The following is a 23,428-nucleotide window of genomic DNA, read 5'->3' on the forward strand; positions in this document are numbered from 1 at the left end:
TGGGTTAGAGACACCAAGAACCGTGATCACGAGAAACTGGCAGCGCGTTGAGACTGACATCCCCCCCCCCCCCCCCCCCCCCCCCTCAGTGCACCTCGGTCGACAACCTAGCGGATCATTAGTCCTCAACCATATCCGACATTCTTGATGACCTGGCACCAATAAAATTAAAAAAGAACCCAGATCAAAGACAGAAATCCCTGGTTCAGCGGAACCCTCAACAAGGAGAGGAGATCCCTTCGACAGACTGAAAGTAACAGGAAACACCCTTCAGCAGCACAGCTGAAACTTCTCCACCAGGCCAGAAATGCCTACAATAAGAAAATCCTCAACTCAAAAAAATAATTCTTCAGAACTGAACTGGAGAACGCCAAAAATCGACCTTGCAAGCTGTTCAACTTGGTCAAACACCAATCCAACAAACTAGCGAAAACCTCCAAAGAAACACCTAAACCCCTAATAACAAGTGAGGAATTCTCTTCCTTCTTCTGTGACAAAATCTCTGCCCTAGGAAATTAACTTAAATCCGCAACTCGTTACCAAAATCAAAATCTGCCAGCTCTACCTCTTCTCTCCGCATTGTCCTCCCAAACCTCACCGAAAAACCTAGCGCACTAGTCCAATTTTAAAATCTACGACGAACACTCTATCTCAAATTCTTACCTCCTTAAACCCGAACAATCACTTCAATGATCCTCTCCCATCTAACTGCCGCCTCTCAGGCTATCATCCCTTCCTGGACCTCAATAATCGACGCCTCCCTCCTACAGGGCTCAATTCCTGATTCGCTCAAGGCTGTCCAAGTTGTCCCCATCCTAAAAAGAAACGCGCTGGACCCTGCTTCCGCTGAGAACTATAGACCCATATCCAACATCCCACTCAGCCAAGGTTCTGGAAAAATGTGTGCAACAGCAGCTGAGCCTACACATCAACACATTTCACCTGTTAGTTGACTTCCAATCCAGGTTCAGATCGGGACACAGCACGGAAACCACCCTCCTCCACATTGTAGATGATGCTCTCCAAGTCCTCAACCAAGGCAAAACCTGTCTCCTAATCCTCCTAGACTTTTCCTCTGCTTTCGATACGGTTAACCACCAATTTCTCCTTTAACGCCTCAAACTCAGGATGGGGTTGGATGGCACCGTCCTTGAATGGTTTAGATTCTTCCTCCAAAACCGCTCAGAGTCCGCATCAACGGTAATCTATCCGCCCCCTCTCCGGTTATGGTTGGAGTCCCCCAAGGATCAACCCTCTCCCCTACCCTCTTGAACCTCTCACCGAGGTACTACCTGCCGCCAATATCTCCCACCTTATGTACGCAGATGATACACAAATCTACATAAAAATCTCTTCCCATGAGGACATTTTCTCCCTGAAAGAGGCCCTGAAGCTGACAGTCCACTGGCTCACCGCCAACCAGCTTAAACTCAATGCAAATAAAACTGAATCTCCCCACCCAAACCCAATCCAGACATCCAGGAATGGATCAAGACCATCACAGCACTAAACTGCCCTCCTACCATTGTTGACTCAGCGAAATCCCTTGGAATAACCCTTGAAGGGAGCCTGAACATGCAAGGCCATATAAACTCGATGGCCAAAACGGCTAGATTCCACCTGAGTTACCTAAGAAACCTAAAACCCTTCTTGATGTGTCCGACCTTAAAACGACAATCCAGGCACTAGTCCTTTCCAGACTAGAATATGGATGATCAACTCTTGCAGGGCTACCCAAGAAATCTCTGGCTCCGTTGAAAGCCTGCCTCAACTCTGCCGCCTGACTCCTAACTGGCTCAAAGAAATTCGACCACATCTCTCCCCACCTCAAAGCTCTGAACTGGCTTCCCCTAGAGGCCAGAATCCAATTTAAACTGGGCTGCATTACTCACAAAGCTCTTTATAACAACTCCCCTACATTTCTCACGCAAAAACTCGTGATATGAGGAGGAGCCAGAAACTCCCACTCTGTCAAAGACCTGCTTGCTGCAACCAGCACGCTTCCAGAAAAAAAAACCTACAATCGGGCCTTCTCTGGGGCAGCGCCAAGGATTTGGAACTCTCTCCCACCCGCCATCAGAAGACTTCCGTCCTTGGCGCACTTTAAAAAAGAGACCAAAACCTTCTTAATGGGTAAATAGCTCGTCTAATGAACACGTTACGTTATCATTCTAGGGCTGATACCTATTCCCCCCCTCCCCCTCACCCAAGAGTTGAGACTACGTGCCTTCTTGTATAATGTATCTACCTGTTATAATTTCTTTCCCACATGTAGCCGGGTCTTTAGACTGCGTGTTTTTCTTGCATTATGTATCCCCTATTTTACCCAATTGATCCCTCCCTTCCCAACGCTTTGTATACCACCCTTAATCCTGTAAAGCACTCTGATATCCTCACGGGTCTGGTTCGCACTCTATAAAATAAATAAATACAATTTCCATGGCAGGCTTCCACGAGGCAATGTAGCTTGTAGCTGATCTTTAGACCCTTTTTATTTTACTAAAAGTAATGTATAATATGCCTATGGGGCCTTTTAGCGACACCTCTTCTTCCATTTGTCTAATATTGCTTCATTCACATTTATATTTTGCCCAGTACTGTATAGACCACGGCCAATGATTCAGCCCACTGCACCAATTGGCTAACTTAACTGTGAGTGATGCTATTCTGTTACTTCGCAAGGAGCACATCAATACACAGTGTCGGAGGCTATGTCCAATGTGAGCTTTTCGAGACCCCAAAAATTGTTTGTTTTAGCCGATGTTCATGTTAAAAAAAAAAAATATATATATATATATATATCACTGACGAAGCCAACATGCAGTGTATATTGGCTTTGCAGTGCCTACTTTTGCACATGATAGAAATGTGCGTGTTTCAGTTTCATGCTTGTTAGTGTGCAGGCCAATAATTAATACACCAGTATTGGTGTCATAAGGGCACATCTGTGAGTCGATGTGCTGAAGCAAAGTGTCTTCATTTTAAGGCTCTTGATTTGAGAGGAAGAAATTAGTATCTCCTGTGTTTATGGTAGGATTGAAAATCTCAGCATTCCAAATTTGACCTCAGGGGAGTACACAGAAATGTATTTGCAAAGAGGGGGGTGGGACCAAAACCACTGATAGCACAAGCTTTGGGATGGGCCAGAGCAAGCGGTGGGCTGCGCTTAAAAAAAACTCCTCAAGGCCCTGAGGATCCAGAAGGGAGGGTTCCCGAGTAGGTATGACTGCTGGGTTTGTGGTGCTTTTGCACAGCACGCAGAACCGCTCCCCTTGACTTGGCGCGTTTGTGTTCTATCCTTGTAGTTCTCCCAGGGATCCAGGAGAGGACGCTGATTGCGGTGAAACCAGATGGGGTGCAGAGGCGGCTGGTCGGTGACATCATCTGTCGCTTCGAGAAGCGCGGCTTCAAGTTGGTGGGCATGAAACTCCTGAAGGTAAGTACACCCCAGCCTGGCATCATTTTATTTCACCTTTTGTACACACTGCAGCAGAAAGAGCCCCAATATCCTTGTTGCCATTCTTTGCCAAATGACCTGCTTATATTGTGCTACATTCCTACTGGTACGAAGTGCAATAATGTCTATTCCCGTCCACTAGTGGCGAATGTCAAGGCAGAGTGGCGGGATGGGTGGTGGGGAGGGATGATGAAGGAAAAAACAACGTAACTGCTGCTCTTCTCTGGCTCCCGTCCACTGCAGCACGGACTCCCCTGGGCCAATCCAGCACAGACTCCCCTGGGCCAATCCAGCACAGACTCCCCTGGGCCAATCCAGCACAGACTCCCCTGGGCCAATCCAGCACAGACTCCCCTGGGCCAATCCAGCACAGACTCCCCTGGGCCAATCCAGACGTTGTTCCATTGCTGCTGGCAGCATGAGAGCAGCTTCAGGATTGGCTCAAGTGCCTTGGATTTGTGCTTTCAGAGAGACTGAGAGCCTGTGCCTGCTGTCTCCAACCCGGCAACACAGCTCTGGTTGTAGACCTGTGTGTGTCGGTTTGGCCGTCCTAAGACAGCCAGCCAAACCGACTTGCGCACTGACAGCAGTGCGCACCGCTTCTCCTGCAGCCTGCCACCGATTAGGCCCGCTCACAAGAGACTGCCCAAAAAAGAAAAAAAAAACAATTGTAAGCCCTTTTTATTAGAGTTCTATTTTTCAACGTTTTGCGGTTGCTGGCTGGGGGGGGATGCTCCTCCACCATAGCGGAGGAACCGCCGCTGTTCCCTTCTCGTTACAATGAGCCAACACTGTGCAAGTCGGTAGCAATACAGAAAGAAAATGACTCGATAGAGAAGTAGTTTAGGGTTCACAATGTGATTAGGCAAATCGGCGAACAAAGCTCTGGGTCGATTTTTATAAGTCTGTAAAAATAAGATTTGATGAAGCGTGGCTGGAAAAGGATTTGCTTCTCAATTAGTGGAATGTGTGAGTGCAATAGAGTTCCCTCCACTCCTCTAATGGGAAGGCAGGGCATTTATAACCCGTAGAGGGTTCTATCTAGGGAGGGACCACTGACTTCTCTTGAGGTGTGGCGGGGGAGGCGTATGGGGAGGGGGCAGATGGGACCTGTGCCCAACCTACATTTTTCCTGCCCTCCACCTTGGGCCACAATACGAACGCTGTTGAATATTGCCTGGAAGACAACTCCTCAAAAAACAAACATTACAGCTTGTTAAATCCAACTAACGTTAACTGGATAGCAGTGATAGTTTATGGCAATATATGAGCCTACAAGTATACTTAAAATGCTTGTAACTTTCAATGTTTGTGTATCTACATTTGCACATATAGCGATACATCAATAGAAAATCATATTTAAACATTTACATTTCATATGTCTAAGTATGTGTGTATATATATATATATATATGTGTAGACACACTATTCACCATTGCCCTGTGCAGGCAGCCCCGCAAGTTTCACCTGACTCATGTCTCCCTAAAAATCTCTTCTGGAGATGCTGTTGTTTATGACCAAAACCTGCCTCTTAAGTGAGCTCTAAAGCTTGGGATACATGGACACCAGTATCACTCAGTTTCGAAAGCGATTTGTTTGCTGTTCCAAGGGCCTTTGAACAATGTTGAGAAATGGGGCTCTGATTATGGCAGCCAAGGAGACCCAGTAAATTTGTCGTAAAGTTCTGGAATGGTGCATTCAACGAGCAGACTATTGGAGACACTGGCGTAGGGCACATTACATTAGTCCATTTGGAAAGCATAGCTAAGCTTCTTGGAAGCTCAGCAATTTTGGGGTGCCGTTAGTTTTTGAGGTAGTGTGCTATAGAGTGCAAAACTGATCAGAGTTAGTTTCTGGTCAGACATGTCCTCTCCTGCACCATGTCCCAAAAACCCTTCCTTCGCCAGCCCAAGACTCGTTAATGGGTTGGCCGCTCATATAGATGTGTACCATTTCCCTTTTTCCATTGTCACTTCCTGTACCTGTCGCTGCAGCCCAGTACTTTTCATCCCATCCCTTATGGCATGCCCATGGTCAGATATGACGAAATGGAAAATGTCTCCGGACCCTCGGGATATACCCCATATATTATTGTCCTATTCAGTTTTTGCTTTTTTTGGGTAAAATTATAAAAGCTGGGACAGTTGTACCACATGACTAAACTATGGGGTGTCCCATTTCTGGAAGAATGGGGAGAACGTGTGATCTGTTTTAAGATGCATTGAGAGACCTTTATGTGAAGACTTGTTTCCGGAAGAGACAGTGGAACTGCAGTACCAGATTGAGGCAGAGCGGTGTAACTGGTGTTTCTTGACTTCTGTCTCACCTTCCATTCCAGGCTCCTGAGGGCATTTTGGCAGCTCACTACCATGACTTGAAGAGGAAACCTTTCTACCCTGCCTTGATCCGCTACATGAGTTCCGGCCCCGTCATCGCCATGGTAATGCTGAGTACTGCATATAATGTGTTAGTCATATAGACCAACGTGGAGGGATGGATGCTCATATGCAGGTTGCCTTAGAGGGGCTTGAGCAATAATACTGGAGGAAGGGATGATAGGCCCAAGGAAAATGGCCCCTTAAAGAAGGGGAAAGGAGAGTTGATTCCCTCCCCCTTCTTTCTGCACCGAATAAAGATGGGAAGGAGCGTGGAGAAATTGGTGCCAAGAAACCAGTATCCTCCACTCTGCGAAAGGAGCTGGGGCAAGGTGGTCCTTCAATGAAATAAAAGGGGCACTAGGTACACTGGATAACCAGGAGCTGTACTTTTGCTGCATCTTAAAGAAGGATTTTGTGTGAACTGCCTGGCAGTATTTTGCTAAGTAAATTAATAGGTGATTTACCCATCGAATTACATAGACATTGTATTTCAGTGATTTACAAATGTGTTCAGTCACCCATATATACCTATTTATACACAGGGCGATTAAGGGATTTGCCCCAAATTGGCATAGCTGTGATTAGAACATTGATTCATGCCTTTTGCCCTGAGAGGATCATGTAATGCCATTATAAGATGAGTTTTAGTGTTCCAGATGCTTACCAAATTATAACACAAGGGTCACCAACACTAATCAAGTATTCCAGTGCCCATTGGTGTTAGAGGCGAAAAGCGATTTCCGTTTTTTTTTTTTATTATTTTTTTTTTTTTTGGAAAAACCTTTATTAGCATTTCAACCAATAACAAGTATGGACCTACAACCCCCCGGGGCCGGCCGCTAAGCAATCAAAGCAACAAAGATCCAATGTTAACACCGGCAGAACCTTGGGGAGCAGAATCTACATGCTAATATATTCTCGGCCAGTGAACGGCGCAAGTAGGACACCAGAATTAAGAAGGCTTTCATTTTATAATAGGAAAAGACAAAAGGATCAGGTGCCAAACAATTTCCCAGCAGCGAAAAATGGCAGGCAGAATAACAAACGTAAACAATAAACGGCAATCTATCGAGTCAATGGCGCTAAAACAGGAAGTGCAGGATGTAGAGAAGCATCATGACCAGTTGCGCCTGCAGTCCCATGCCCTGAAACCCAGAAAACACCCCGGAAATTGTGGCACATATGAAAAAGCGGTGATTCAGAACAAAGGAGTTGTACCACGCTGATCCCAGAAAAGAAAAACAAAGAAGAATCAGAGAAGAAAAAAGGAGGCCATGGAAAAAAAGGGTAAAGACTAAAGAATCCCCTTCCCCTTCCCCAACCCCCCACCCTGCACCTCTGCAGATGAGTACGGCCCCCCCCCCCAGCAGTGTGCCTGTCGCCCTGGAACTAGACCCGAAATATAGAAGAACAGAGAAAAGGGAGTAAGAAAAGAACCCCACCAGACGGGGGGGTAGAGAGAGTATTAATAAACTGGAGGAGGGCCTTCAAAACATGCCCCCGGCTGCCCCCTCCCGCACGGCAATTTTTCCCCAAAGCAAACAGGAAGCAACACAAAATCGAGCATTTCAAAGAAAGATGGGGAGCATTATGTACCAATTATACTAATAGCTATGTCATAAGAGCACGCAACCCCTGAGCCCGCCCGTGTACTAAATGATCACCCCTGAAGGATCAGCCTTATCCTTGACCACTCTTTGCAAATCTGCCCATGCATACCCCTCGACTCAATGCCATGTCCAATGTTACAAGGTAAAGGAGTGTCCAAAGACGACCGGGAAGCGACGCACACAGGTGGGGTGGAAGTCTCTGCGTACCAACACAGTCCGCATCATGGGGGGACGTCTTTCCCAGTATTGCCCCAGGATCTGCACTGCACACAAGGTCCAGGAAGGCGGAATCTGCCAAAGTAGACAACCGTAGCTTGAAGTTTCCCTGGGTCGCCGGAGGCCGTGCACGGGACGAGGCCACCACCTCCCACTCAGGTCCAATACCTCCGGAACAGATCAGACCCACAGCCAGCCGATCACACGGAAGCATACTGTCCGGAGTTTCCAGCTGTTCACTGATCTCAGGGGTGGCCGCGACATTGTCCTCCTGTGTGCAGTGTGGGAAGTCCCTGTGTCTCTGAGGACAGGCAGGCCGCAACCGTCCCGACGCTGATGCCACATCATCGAGCTTACTCCCCAAGGCCCCGATGCCACGAACCAAGGTGGAATGAAGGGCACCGAGAGCCTCGAGAAGGTCGCCGTACCCCAGCACAGCTCTCTGCGATCGCTCCGCCACACTCCCAAAAGTCACACGCTCCCAATCCTGCTGCGACCCAGTGGACAGGATGGTAGGCTTCATCATAACAAGATGGCCGCCGGGTAGGCCCGACCCGTATTGGGACCGGGATCCAGGGACAAGCGCCTCAAGGTCCACGTCGCTGGGAACAGGGTTCCGGGGCAGGCAAAAAATTTATCAGTAGTGTGGTCACGGGCAACAGTCGTCCCCACCACGGACCAGCGCCCGCGAGAATCCGGGAGCAGCCCGCAAGAATCAGGGCGAATTACGGGCGGCGTCCGGGCAGTTCACCGTCAAAGGCAGGGGCAATCACCGGAGAATCTCAGAATTGCCACCCCGGGCATGCACTCGGTCCGCTACGCTTAGCGGTAGGAACGACCACGGCGACAGGTAGGCCGAGGTGTGCACCGCTCCGGTGGACCGACTCCACCCAGTCACCACAGGCCGCTGTTGTTGAACTGCCACCCGGCCAAGGCGTCCACTCGAGGTCCTGGCTCCAGGGCTGCACGGGCCGCAAATTTCAAAGGCACATTTCTCCGGCGGTACCGCCGCCAGAAACTTCGGAGTCACACGGTCGGTTGCCACTCTCATTCACAAATACGAGCGCGTAGCGCAGGCTGAGGATCTCATGCAGGATATCCGTGCGGGATGCGGAGGTTCACGGAGCCGGGAGTCTACGCTGCCGTCCCGGTCGCCATCTTGGCTCCTCCCGATTTCCGTTTTTAGGTTTTGTTTTGGGACAGCGTTAGCTGTCACTTCATCCTCATGTAAATACATAAAATCAATGTAAATACATAAAATCAGTAATATACACATTTATAGATACCGTGAGGAGCTTTAGGCCTGCCCTCTTCGTTCACCAGAGCATGCAACATAAGGCAATGGGTCAGCCCACTTCCCCCATTGGCTCACTTGCACTGAGTGAGCATTTGTTTGATCATATACACATCTGCCTAGAATGAAGTGCACTTCAGCGCCAAGGCTGGCGGATCAATGCTTTTTTTCTTTCATTTCTTTACCCTTTTTACATTTTTGTTTTGTTGTTTTTTTTTTTTTGATTTTTTTTGTTTTTGTTTTTTTGTTTGTTCTCCTCCTCTGTTTTAAAGTTATCCTTGTCTGTTCAAACTGTCCCGATTACAGTAATTCAAAGCCAATTATACCTTTCTTTGCAACAATAAGAATTCTCTTTTGATGTACGGTTCCTACTAATTCAGTATAACTGCATTTGGACAACATAAGTATCAACACTATGGGGACTGAGTCCATTCATACCATCAGAACATGTTGGCCTGATTCATGGCTAGCTCACAGCCCCGCCATCTGGACCCCTAAACCTCACAGGGCATCCGATGCTGTTTGTAACCTCGGGACATGACCACCCCAATTTCCCCAAGGAAATTGAGGGAAGTGGATCTATCCTTTCGTTTTTAACTCATGCATGCCCAAAGGGAGACACAAGAAATACACAAATTGGCATTTCAAACATTTATTGAAGCAATTGGATTCTTGTGTAAAATATGTGCACTAAAATGGTTAGTAAAAGAAAACGGCGCATTGTAACCAGTATTGCAAGAATGATTAAGATAAATGATTAAACCATTGGGATTATTGTAATTGATTATGTGAATACATTAAATTGTACTCCTACCTATCTTGGAGAGCATAGGGTGAATGCGGTTCTGCCAGATACCTTGGAGTGGCCAAACTCCCCGTTTACCTGTGTGTGTCTGTCATCCGGAAGCCAGTCTGATATAGAACAGGCCGCTGTCCATCTCAGGATAGTGATGAGATTCCGCTGGGCTGGAACTTGGGCACAGGGCAACCACGACAATCCATGGAAAAGCTCCTCTGCTGCACAAAGGCTTGAGGCAGTTTATATAATGAAAATCAGACGCATTAGCACTGTGCCGGAGTTCAGATCCTGCTGTCATTGTTGATTCTACCAATTCAGAGGGGTCTCCGAACAGATGACAATATGCGAACGCAGTTTGTCCAGTGTACTTGGTCCTTGGACAAAATGTACAGTGGTATGTATGATGTGCCTACGAAGAAATTTATCTGGAAGCAAAACACTTTCTAAGTACACTATTGCATGCAAACACGAAGCAAACTGTGCTAAGTCATTGTCTGAAAAGATGTCAACTTTAAATGTCAACATTTAGAAAAATTGAAGCTTTTGTGCATGGTCCTTATTACCTCAAAACACTTTTCCTTTGCTTTTTCCTATGATATACCCAATGCATCTACACCTGTACTGTTCAATTTTATGTGATTGGTAACCTTATTTCATTACTTTAAAAGTTTTATTGCAAGCATTCAGCCTCCACGTTTAGAAAGCAACATGTTTTAATGTAATTATCTTCTTTCTATTTTTTGGGCGTATCCTTGCAATAAAACAATAAAAATAAAATCAATGATTGAAATACAGAATCTAACAAAAAACATCAACCGCCACACTATCTCTTTAAAAAAAAAGAAACTTTGTTACATTGTTCAAATATTTCAAGTATGTGTATCAACAAATATATGTAACACTTATTCCAGTCCTGTACTTATTTTCATACTCCTTATGTACTTCATCAGGCGGCCAAGGCACGTCCGTGTTGCATTCAGTATTTACCAATGCAACAAAAGAAAATAGACATGTGCCGAGTCTACCAGTCGGGTATGCAGGGATAAAGGACTGTCTTTGTGTGTTAGCTGCCAGTACCACCTACTCGGTCAGTCTCTGTGATTCCTCCCATTTTACATGCTATTGGGCGCCTACGGTGGCCTCAAGCCTCTTCTTTGTGCAAAGCCAGGATTTGGCTAGTATCCCACTTCGCAACTAGCTTACACCAGTTTCTGCTCGAGGGAGCCTCGGCTAACACGTGACTCATGGCTGTTGCCATCTTTGCTAATAGCAAAGCTAAATCCAGAAACCGGTTTGTTGCCTGCCTTCTACATGCCAAGACATGGAAAAGGGCCTAATAAACGGTGCTCGAAAGCGCATAAATCAACCCTCTCCTTTCCCTATGACTGCCAGGCTGTGATTTCTCTCCTGAATTTTGTAACAGCAGGGCAGCCTATTGCCACAGGGAAGATCCCGGTGTCGTTAATTGCACTTCTACTGTGTTTCGATTGTACTTACTATTAATCCTGTTGGGAGCCAGATAGGTCCTACTATAGATAGTTGTACTCGTTGCATTTTCCTTATGAACGTACGCAGGTGCTTCCTTCCATTTTTATAGGTGTCCCCAAGACAGTTTCCAACCACAACCGTAGATATGCGAGCTGTCCTATTCAATATAAGAAGAGCCCTGAACTACAGTGTAACTAACCTCTTCCCACCTGCTATCATGAACAGTAGTTGCAGCATTGAATAAGTTTTGGATTCATTATTCATAGATCCCAACTGGAACTGCACAGAGCGGACCATATAATAAAAACTGGTTGGTTGAGCATCATTTTCAATGATTTTGGCCATATGTTTTAGTTTCCAGGTAGAGTAACCGTTCCCCATGGTCAAGCCCACCTCTGTACTACCTCTGTAATGGCCTCTATCTGTAGCACTGAAATATACCTGGGTCCTCAGCAGGTCAACTAATAGTAGGACCAGTGCTTAATGTGAGCCAGTGTTTAGCGGTGCTCAGCACCAGCTCTTAATTGTCAACACCGGAGTTTGTGACTGTCTGCCACAAGGTGGCGATGTCTAGCTAATTTAGAGAGAACCCCAGCAATAGTTAATTATTTTTTTTTTTTGGGTAAAAAGGTTTTATTGTGCAGAGAAAAAGGGTACAAGCACGGGCCTACAACCTCCTGGGCCGGCCGCTAGTATTCAGAAATGGTCAAGCAATGTAAAAACCAATGACTGGCCCACAGGGGCTCCGCTAAATTACAGGAGATCAGACTGCACATAAGGGACATCAGGATACACCCTTTTTACATAAATATCAACAAAAGTAAAGAAAAGAAAAAAAAAAAAAGAAAAAAAAAAGCAAGGCGAAAAACATTGAAAGGGCGTCTAACCACAACAGAGGAACTCCACACCCGACAACCATAGGGTGGTCAATAAAAAAGGGGTCTGAGAGGGAGGGGGGGGCCACGGGAAAACCAAAAATAGTTAATTATTAATACAATATTCATTCAAAGTACATATTACCTGCTGCCCAAGCCCTTCTTGTAGCTTTGGGGTCCTGAATAGTCCGAATTGCCACACTTGTAGGAGTGTGACGGTTAGTAGTTGTCTTGTTACTATCATTGGCAGTATCGCAGGAGTAATGATTGATGCAAGCTGCAGTGGCCTCCTGAAGAGAGCCCTGGCACTTATGTTTTTTACAAATGAAGCACTGGGTAGGACAGCAATATAGATTTGCACTGGTTTGGTCTTCAGGCAAAATTGCATCCAACATCGTAGAGCAGAGGTCTTCAAACTTTTGGATGCCGAGACCCCCTTTTCAACATTTTGAGGTGTAAGGACCCCCTCCTGACAAAAATGTCTAAACCTGTAGGCAGGGCTACTGGAATTATGAGGCAGGTGAGGACCAAATTACGCGACAGGCTTGACTAAATTGTGTGGGAAGAAAATGTAAATGTTATATGATGCGGCGTATTTTGGGATAGCATTGCTTCATTATTATGAAATCTTTTTTGCACACAGTAACACAGAGGAAAGATTCCACCCCATTAGTACCTGTTTATAACCAAAATACAGCAATGAACATCAAAGATTTCTAGTCAACCTTTGTGAAGGGGCTTCCACTCCGCAGGAATACGTGCTGCCACATTAGAAGCTCACCTGGCCCGGGCCGGGAGAAGCAGGGGTCCCTTAAAACCCTGGCGGTTTTGTGCAGAGTTAGGCAGTTTATCCATGCAGCTTTCCTCTCACTCACTCACACCCTCCCTCCCTTCCATCCCTCTCTCCTCTCCCAAACCTGGATCCCACTCTCACTTTGCAGGCCATTTTCTTTCACCCCTTTTTACAACTTCTGAACTCTCCCCATTCAACCTCTCACTTCACCTTTAATCGCCTCTTGCCATTCTGTCTTTTCACTGCCCTCATCTCGAACAGTCTCTCGCATTTATCTCATGGCCTCTCTGGCCCGTCACCTCCCGTGCCCCTCAGCACTTCTCATTCACCTCGTCTCTCCATTCAAATTTTTGTCTATTTGTATCTTACACCTTTCCAGTCCCCCCCATTCATCTTTCACATCTACCCTTTGTTCTAACAGAAGCACTCACCTTTGGTTCACACTCACTTTTTGCGTGTCCACACTTCTATTCGGCACTTCACATTTCTCCTCATCCCTGACCTCTTCAATCTAACTCTCTCACTCCCTTGCTGTCCTCTCTCATCGCTCCTCACCAAGCATACGGGTCGGGCCCGTATGCTCCTCTTGGCCTGTGCCAATCTGCTTTTTGTTCCCTAATTCAAGAAGGCATGAGTTGTCTGTCGCGCTGTTTTGGTGCAGGCCGCACAGTTATGGAACTTGCACCCTCCTTTGATTTGCTCCACCAAGAATCTATTATCCTTTAGGAAGATATAAAAACCTGGCTCTATGCTCTGTAGGTCACCCCATTTGGCTGGTTCTCCTTCTCCTTCTGTATGTTTCTCATTGTCCTTCCGGCAGCAGATGGTTATTAGCCGCAGGACATCTTTTGGTAACAGTAGCGCACTACAAATGTAAATAATAATACTAGGGAGAAGCAGGGGAGCCACTAGACCAGAACTTCGGGGGGTGGGGGTTAACACTCCTAGCCACGGCTGGCCCTAACACTGGTTACACACTGTGCAACAGTCTTTTTTTGGTGCCCCACCCTAGTTTCCTTCTTCTCCATGAATTCCCTCACTACCACTCACCAACAATGCACTTCATCTCTCTATAGCAGCTTTCTGACAAACATTTCATTTTTTATAGCGCTACTCATACTTTAGTCGCACTCATTTCTGTGATCGGCATGGTACATATTCTTTGTAGCAGGCACATTAACCCTCTGCACTGTGTGGGTGACGAGTGCATGGTGTGAGATGCAACAGTGTGAGAGTAGGGTGAGAGGAGTGACTGCAGGGTGAGTGAGGTGGCCGTACAAATTTGAGTGGGGATGCAAGTTCAGAATGGGACGAATGAATGTATGATTACTGATGGGCTTGTTTGAGTGAGTTGCATATTGAGCAGTGAGGGGGACAGGTGAGTGAAGTGTCACATGAGTGCAGGGTAAGTAGTGTGCTTGTGTGACTGCACGGTGAGGTATAGGGTGAACAGCACAAGTGCATTGTGAGTGCAGAGTGATCACTGTGAGTGCAGGGTGAGCAGGTGAATGGTGTGAACGCATGGTAATCAGTGTGAGTGCATTGTGAATGCTGTGAGTGCAGGGTAAGCGTGAAAGAGAAGGGCGAGAATGATGAGTGAGTTGCCTGAATGCAGGGTTTATTTCCAGGCACTTGAAGTAACTCTGCATGTTATTGGAGGCAGCGTAGGGTTTAAGATCTAAGTTAAACTATTGCTATAATGGTATCAATCTGGGATCGAGGGTGGAGGAAATAAATAATGTGCTGATCCTGCAACAAACTTCCAGTCCTATGGTTAGGGTAGCCAGCAGATTATTTTGATGGCCCAGTTGGTACAAAAATAAGCAGTCACCTAAAACAGTATTTTAAGCAGGTATCTGTGCATACTTTGAACAGCAAAAATAAATAGAAAGCACTTTTAATTGTGTTCTAGGGCTGCCTCAATGATCCATGACTGATAATTAAAGAGAACAAAGACCGAAAAGTCACATAACGAATAATTACATACTTTTTTATTTATAAGTCTATTTGGTGTCAAGAGATGGTCTTTGCAGGCTCTTTAAATAACACATGGCTGGCATTTTTCTTTTGGCAAACCCTACTTTATATTCCTTTTTATTAAATGCATTCTCACACTACAGCAGTAAATCTAAAATACAAATGTAAGGAATAGGCAGAGTGAGGACCCAGGGGGTACTGGAAGGGGTGGGGGGGACACTAAGCCTTTGTAACCGGTTCACAAAGGCATGCAAATATGCAAATGGTCTTTAAAGACCTGTGAAAAACTCAGACGGGCATGCCAGAGATAAGACTCCAGACACTGCCCAGCTGAGCCTGCAGCAGCTCGAGTTGCACTGCAGCAGCCCGGGATGAGACACAGGATGGAGGAAGAGGGGAGCTGAATCCCTTGGGCCTCGGCAGAAGTGTGCTTGGGAATGCGCGACCCCCTTTGCATCGCTCCACGCCCCCCCTGGGGGTCGCGCCCCACAGTTTGAAGACCCCTGTCGTAGAGTGATGTGCTTCTGTCTGCTAGGGTCCCCAGTCTCAGCCTACCTCCCATAAAGAAAACAGCAGGAGTGCTGTCTGGCAGTCTTTCGCTGGGCATCCCAGTGGCCTGCAAATTCATGCCATCTAGCCAGCTGGCAATTACAAGTGAACTACCTAATAATATATCTCAAAGACTGGTGCACCCAGGCCTCCTTCAGTCGCCAGGAGCCTTCATTTATTAGGTACGAATCGATTGCTGCTATTGCCCCAAATCAAAACTACCTACAGTGAATCCAAATCTCAAAGGAAGGACTTGGGGATACATGCTGGTAAATTACTACGGTAATATAATAGTCTAGGTAACCTAACCATTTACCTATTGCACTAGCTGGACAGTGCCAAACATGTCGACGTTGCCAATGTTTGTTGCCATTGTGCAAGCTGTTGTGGTAGTTTCTAGCAGTCTGTATTGACATCCAAGGGCCTGTGTTACCTGAACTAAGCTGAGACTCAACAAATTCCCGACCCAGCGTCAAGCAGCAGCAGAGGAAGGCTTTCAAAATGAGTATAGAAAAGGGGTTAATTTTCTTACAAAGTAGCAGATTAATGAAATTGACAAGAGAAGCACCCACAGTGCTCCTACCACACCTGCGTTAGCGAGATCATATTTTCCACCATCTGTTTCAACTACATGACAGTCACTGGCAGTATATCATTGATTCACAAATGTTTGCTATGCCTAGTAATTGACATAAAACCTATAAGTAGATTGCTACTTCCACAATTTCTTACTTGAAAACACGACATTGTGCGTCATGCGTGAACTGTTACCTGAGATGAAAAACCCAAAGCGTATACAGAAAAAAATTGAGCATTTCATGCGATGCCTTCAGACTTGGTTCTAATAGAACACAGCACTCCGAGCCAGACATGGGTTTCGGTCTTACCTCGAAACATCTAACACTGAAGGGCAACACCAGATGTTTCAAGGTGAGAACCAGAACACGTGTGCGGCTCGGGTAGCTGTGCACACGATGGGTCGATTCTGAGTTTCTGAGGGCAAACACCAAGAGGTGTCCCAGGTCCTGGACCAATCAAGAACCGTTTCCAAAGTGATTTTGGTTAAAATCCAAAAGCCTACAATATCACACAAATATAGAACACCAGGAAACAAAACACCACAAAAAGTGGCCAAAAAATGCTGTAATAAACCTTCAGCAGCAAAAGAATCTCCTCTTTTATGTTATAAAAATGTATAACGCGCTCTTCTACACTGGGGCGTCTTGGCGCTAGCTCCTCATGCTACAAACTGCAACGCCTCTAGTTGCGAAAAAGCCATGTCTTCAGTTCCTTCCTGATGCTTTATAAGGTGGGGATGCTCCTAATATTGAAATGCAGGCCGTTCCATAGCTTGACTATCCTAGTGAAAAAGCTTCTGCCGCCCCAGGTAGATTTTCGGAATCTAGATACTATAAGGGTATTGTTAGTACCCCCGGAGCAGAGGTCTCTGTTAGGGATCTACCATTGAAATTTGTTTGATTCAGGGCCAGAATCCTGCAATGCCATGTGTGCTAAGCAGAGGGCCTTAAATTTAATATGGCTCCAGTGGATCTTTTGAATACCAGCGGAGATGGAGTGGAGTGGAAACACGACACCAACAAGGTAACCAAGATACAAATCTGAACCAAAACAACACCGAAGTTGGCCTGAAATAAAGTGATCAATCTCCGTTCCAGAAAATCATGCTGATGCACTAAACTGCACTTGATGCCCAACATGGTCGAACAAAATTGCAAAATCTTTTGCAACCAAGAAACATTTGATTCCATTAACGAGTACTTTAGAAGAAGACATCTGCCCTTATGTCATGCTCTGCTGATCAAGTCTCAAATATCTAAGGGATAATTCTGCCACGGAAGTACCCTTGATCTATGCCACTACTAGATCTGCCAACCCCACCGGATAATGCGACTATGCCACATCATGCCCCTATGCAAGAGGAGGATGATCAACACACAGGAAATTGACAAGGTGAGCAGTTCGAGTGAGCAGAGGAAGATTTTTGTTTTCTGTTAGAAACGGTGGTGGTGGTACAGCGCAAGCAGCCAATCCTCCCAATGGAAATTCACCCTGCTCCACAAGGCCCAACATATATTAAAGAGATGGTTTCGCTGATTTCATGATTGTGGTAGCAGCAAGGCAGTGTCCAGGAATATCCGCATCAGTTACTGGTCCACAACCAGGCAGGGAAGGCAAGCTGGTAGATTCAGTGGGGTAAGAAGATGGAGTCTGCGATAGCGACTCAGTGGAGTATTGGAAACTCAAGTCCTCGTTGAGCAGACATGGCTGGTAACAGCGGGAGGACATGGGGAGTGTCACACAGGACTGGCCAGAGGAGCACAACAAACGTACCAAGCGGCCTTTCTTGGTAGACACTGAAGACCTTGATTTGGCAGACCCGGCCAATAGACCACTTAATTTTGCCCTTCATAGCTGAGCATTTTTGGTTCCCGTCCAGAAGCAGTCGCGTGATATCCTGTTTGGCGGGGAGCACCTCTTTGGCCATGACATAGATGATGCGCTAGAGGACAGGACACAACACAAACTCCTGGATTTTAATTTTTTGAATTGATAAATATGTATGCAAATTAGTTGTCAAAAGCCAAAACGGAAAAGTGGCTTTTTGGCCATATTCGACTTAAGAAGATGCGTGTGGGAACTGATACATTCAGTTCCTAGTGTTACCCACAGGGATTAGTTTAGTGCCAAATGTGCTCACAAAATATTTGTTGCTGGTGACAGAACATCTACAGTGCGCACGCCTGGATCTGCATTCATGCCTAGAAGAATGGTTGGCAAAAGTGAACTTAAAAAAAAAAAAAAAAAATTGGCAATATGAGAATGGAGATAAATTTGGACATATATAGTTAATAGGGAAAAAAAGGCCTGAAAATCATTGCAATAATAAAGGTAAAAATGGGTGCTTACTGAGCAAACACCTAGCAGTCAACAGAGTCAAAGAATACTATTTATCATTAGATGTTCGGCAAATTAAATTAGATCCGCAAATTATTGACCGCTTATTAGAAGTAGCTGCACTGCCAAATTGGAAGAGGATCTGGAAGAGACCCTAAATGTAACTTTTGATGTGGATGATCTAATATCGTTGATTTTAACACCCGAGGACAGTGGCATTTTACAGGCGATACACAAACGCTGGCACCGCCACCAATGTACAATGACTAACTTAACAAAGGGACACTGCATGAAACCTTGGGTAGTTTTGGTGCCTCAAATGAGCACAGGTGCTTGTGTATGTCACTCATGTAGTCCTATGTCCATAATTAACTTGACAATAAGATCCTCTGGAACTTAAAAATTTGCAGATTTGTCACATCAGCCCGTCAAAAAGAAGTTTAAAGCTCCAATATAGGTGAGGAAATTAACGAAGAGGAGTAGCGATAACACTGGTAACAATGCTGAGCCATAAATCGCTCATTAATAACCCGAGTGCACATCTTCCGCAGGAATGACGTAAACTAGCCCAGTAATGCATCTTCTCCATCAACATCTTGTGATCAGGCTAGTTAAGAGGGCTGGGGAGGTCCATCAGCGATGCTAGACCATGATCAGAGGCTCCCTGTAGACTGTCCTAGACACCTGTCGAGGCTATTCTTCCCCCCCCCCCCCCCCCCTCCTTCTCTGGCCTGAAACCTAACTGCAAATCCCTCGTGGTCCTTTTAGTGGCTGGACAACTGCAAAGGGGCCCGTTGTCCCACAAATTCCGTAGGAGAGCGCCTGCAATGGAAAACCTTGCCAGCTTAGTGGGGTTCAGCGAAGGATTTTGTAGAGCATTCTTGTTATTCCTTTGCAAACAAGACTTTATTCTGTAGGCGTAGAGCACACTTATCAAGAAAGAATGCTGCTTTCTCAGATTTCTTTGGAAAGATCCCCTTTCAGACATATGTAAAGCTGCTCCTTGGTCAGCAGTATACACGTTTGTTAATATTAACATAACATCAGATGAAGCAGTAGGCAGGCAACATCAAAGAAATGCTTTACTCCCACTTAAACTTCAAGCTCGCTCCGCAGAAAGAGTGCGTTTAAGATGATGCACATCTTGAGTAGGTAAAACTGCAGAAGAAAAACCTTATTTGTAACTAACTGTAGAGTTTGAGACTTCTAGATTCACATGACCCTCGCCCATCTTCTCGGTGAAAGAGTGTTACACTTTTACTAACCATATCGTTTGCTCAGCGCCTCGCATAGGGTTCCACTGCCATGGTGTGGGGCATTATGCGCTCGGGGTCTATGAGAGATCAACTACTCTGAGACTAATTATAGCCATTTAGGAGAAACGATAGAGGAGAAACAAAAGGCATTAATAAACCACTTGACAAGCAAAATGTCCCCCACCCTACTGCAGCGAGACATTCCCCCTATCTGCGGCACCATGTTGTATACATCTGTTCCACCCTCCTGGTTCCCCATAGATTAGTCTTGGATCACTCATTAAAAAGTTCATCTGGTTGGTTTGCAAGGTTATGTAGATAAACTCTTGCTGTATCTACCTATAAGAGAGGAAGCCTCTTCCTTCAGTTTGCTCGACAACCTTTCATCTCCAATTATCTCTTCATGCTGGAAAAATCTCCTTTGATGTGCAAAAGCTTTCTTCTCCTGGTTATGGTGGCAGGGGCTCAGATCCGAGGCGAACAATAAACGTTTCATCCATTACCGCTGTGTTACTTGCACGAGCCACCTTCAGGAATCTATCAGCAGGTCATGCCATTACCGCACCTCCCACATTGGTTGCACGTGTTCCTTTTTTTGTAGTAAGTCTATAAGCATGTTGGATATCCGCTAAAGCTCGTTCAAAAGCCCAGTCTGAGACCTCTCCGCTGGTCCACCTAGAATCCTGAGGTGTGTTCCTCATCCGCTGTGTTCAAAATCTCAAATTGCAGTTTCATTTGCAGTCCTTCATAAATATATTCTGTGCCATTCATCAGTTAAAAACTAACGTGCCCAGTGAAACCTGTCTCCATCTGTTCATAACATACTGGTGCTCTGCAGCATCCCCAGCAGGATGCTGTTACCTTGGTGACTGGTCTAGAAGGGCACTGTCGCCTCTTCCAGGACCTCCCTGTAAACAAAACCCACCACCCTCTACTCCACTGTTTAATCAGAGTATGCTTGCTATTTTCAATAACCACATTTTATTAGGTTTAACAATTTGCGACAGCATGCACCAAAACACCTGAAACATCACTTTTAATATCAGACCATAACAGAAGATAATCAGAATGATAAGCAACAACATCGTCCACGATACGTCCACCACCCGTCCCATATCCGCTCATGTTTTTAACTACAGCTCCTTGCTTTATAAATTGGTTTCCTTGGCGCGTGTACCAGTCCACTCCCTTTCTACAGTGTGCCAGTAAAGGGTAATGTCCTGTTTGGCTACCAAGGAGGTCCCTCCTACGGAAGCTCTTTCGGACCATGGTCCCTCTACCTCCTTCATGGTAACAAGTAGGGCCACCCAAGGACCCAAATCAATGTGGCAGCCCAGCACCTCAGACATCTCACACCTCAACCCCCCACCCCCCCACTCCAAAAAGATAGGGCCAGACCATATGGAAGAAGGTATACTAGATTAAAAGGAGAAGTGGAACTGAAAAGTGAAAGCTGAGCAGGCGTGGGCGTGTCCCAAGTGTGGGTAGATTCTTGAGGCTGCTTCCTCTTTTGATGACGCGCATCTGTCAAGTGTAAACAGAGCAGACGTGCTTATGAACTAAGAGTATAGAAGTTTAAATGACAACTAAAAAGCAGAAGTTAGACAGTTAAAGGCTGCATCAGCTGTCTTAAAAGCACTCCTGTTGCAAAAACACAGAGGGCTTTTGGACAGTTCCTTTCAGTTGTTGGCTACTGACAGCTGGCTTTTGGCATTAGCTGACAAAGCAGTCCATCAGCATTTTTATCAGACCTCGGCGTGTCACATATGTGAGCATTTTTTTAAAGTAGATTACGCATGCATTTGCTTGGATTTTTCTTAATTCTGTATGTTTTTTTTGGTTTGTTTTTTTCAGGAGGCTCACCGATCTCGTGCTCCCTTGGTGCTACATACTCCACTTCCTCCACCCCGTCTCATGTGTTTTTTTTTTAAATATTTTTTTTTGTCTGCAAGAGCCATTCACCATTCACTTGACTTTTAAGCTCTTTGGTGCACTTTAATAAAACAAAACCTCTTAGTTTACTCTTCCATCATGGATATTTGGCCATATTAGACCGATAAAGTAAAAAATGGCTCCCGGTGTGTTATGATGCATTTGTGCGCATGCAAAACACGAGCGCAGACTCGTACATTGTATGCGTCACAATGCATGGTCTCAGACTGTGGTACCCTTGGAATGATTTACCCAATTTCTGGCACATGCACACGTGTGTACATGCATGGTGGTGCCTTCCTGCGCTTGGGTCATGGCATGCCAGTAATACACAATTGCAAGCATTGGCAAAGTCAATAATTTAGGGTAGCTTTCTAAGGAGTAGCCTTATTGGTTTTGCCAATGCTTGTTCAACCATAGTTTCAATCTACTCCTGTCCTTCATATTCCAGGATGAAACCTGTGAGGATCAGTCTTCCCACAGTGTAGTGGGTGCTCTTTCGCAGGGCTCTGTGATCACTGCTCCCTCCACCATGACCAGTCTCCTTCTCCCCAAAAGTGTTGTATATGTTCGGTGACCGAAGGCTCGCTGTACTTCCGGTGACTTTAGTTCTCACCAGCTATGGTGCCTAGAATACCTGAGAGTTTGTATTAATTCAGGAAGTAACCAATGGGAGTGGTCCAAGGAGAACAGGAGAATGTCTACTCCACCTGTTGCAGCAGCAACACCCACCCAAGCAGGCGGTCAATAACACAAACTGCGTAGTTTGTGCTGCTGCTAAACCTCTTAGATTGATTTCTAACACATTCATATGTACACATGCTTTCTTTCTATTTTGCTTGTATGTTGCAACTGCTTAACATCGAAGTTTAGTATGTAAGTTAGTTTATACTGCATCATTCTCCTCACAGTTTTACTCTCCTGTCCCCCACGTGCTCTTCCCTCTACCAACACACTTGTCCCAGTCTGTTGACACAGGGATAACTAAGGGCTACTCAGACACCAAAATAATGAACATGGTCTGTTCCAACACCATGATCATTATTCTTAATCGGTCTGAGATCCTCCTCCCTTATTCTGTGACCTACTTGACTTCCGGCCTGGCTCTCTCGCGCTCGTTCTCCTTTTTTTTTCTTTCTCCTCACTCTCTCTCCCGGTTCATGTTGTCATTTCTCCGCAGGTGTGGGAAGGCTACAACGTAGTAAGATCTTCCAGGTCTATGGTGGGGGAGACCAACTCTGCTGAGGCAAAGCCAGGCACGATCCGCGGGGACTACAGTGTTCACATCAGCAGGTAGGTGACTTAACATGGCTGCTGTCAGAACTTTGGTACGACGCTGCAATTTGTAGCGGGTGAAAGGTTGGGCATGGTGCATTGAGAAATGTGATGGTATGTCGACCAGCAACCACGCCATCTGCAGCACCTGAGCCGTAGACGGCAGCCATTTCGCTGTGTGTAGTATGTATGACTGGTGGAACTTAGCCTGCAAACAAACATCTCATAATATTCTGAATGTAAGACTTGGAAGCAGGAGAGCGCACAGCATTAAGATCTACATTACAAACAAACTGAGGGTTTATATATGGGGAAAAGCACCTCGTGCTGTACATTATAAGGATATTGCAAGTCACAGAGGAGTTTGACCTAAAGCAGAGTTCCTTTTATAATGTTTTGGAACTCCGAAGTGACTTCCAATATCCTTCCTATGTACGGCAGGGGGTGCTTTTTTCTTTAAAAAACATGGTCACACCATCCCCTTTTCCTCACACCACTTAAATGGTTGGTGCATAGCTCTTTCATATGAAAAAGAGCGGGTTCTCAAACGTGATGAATAAAAATTGAATCTCAAGTGCAAAAGTAACCCGCTTCAAAAAAAGCTGTTGGATAT

At 45.7% G+C, this 23,428-nt stretch overlaps 1 protein-coding gene across 1 annotated transcript in view; it reads left to right on the forward strand.

Moving 5' to 3' along the window:
- Nucleotides 1-23,428, forward strand: part of LOC146790048 (nucleoside diphosphate kinase B-like) — a 59,025-nt gene that overhangs the window by 32,967 nt on the left and 2,630 nt on the right. The window contains exons 2-4 of the mRNA XM_085628385.1: nt 3,306-3,436; nt 5,796-5,897; nt 22,721-22,833. Coding sequence (XP_085484511.1) covers nt 3,306-3,436; nt 5,796-5,897; nt 22,721-22,833 — 346 coding nt within the window. The remainder of the gene's footprint in view (nt 1-3,305; nt 3,437-5,795; nt 5,898-22,720; nt 22,834-23,428) is intronic.

The sequence above is a fragment of the Triturus cristatus genome, chromosome 10 (assembly GCF_964204655.1).
Source record: "Triturus cristatus chromosome 10, aTriCri1.1, whole genome shotgun sequence".
In the NCBI taxonomy this organism is placed as follows: Eukaryota; Metazoa; Chordata; class Amphibia; order Caudata; family Salamandridae; genus Triturus; species Triturus cristatus.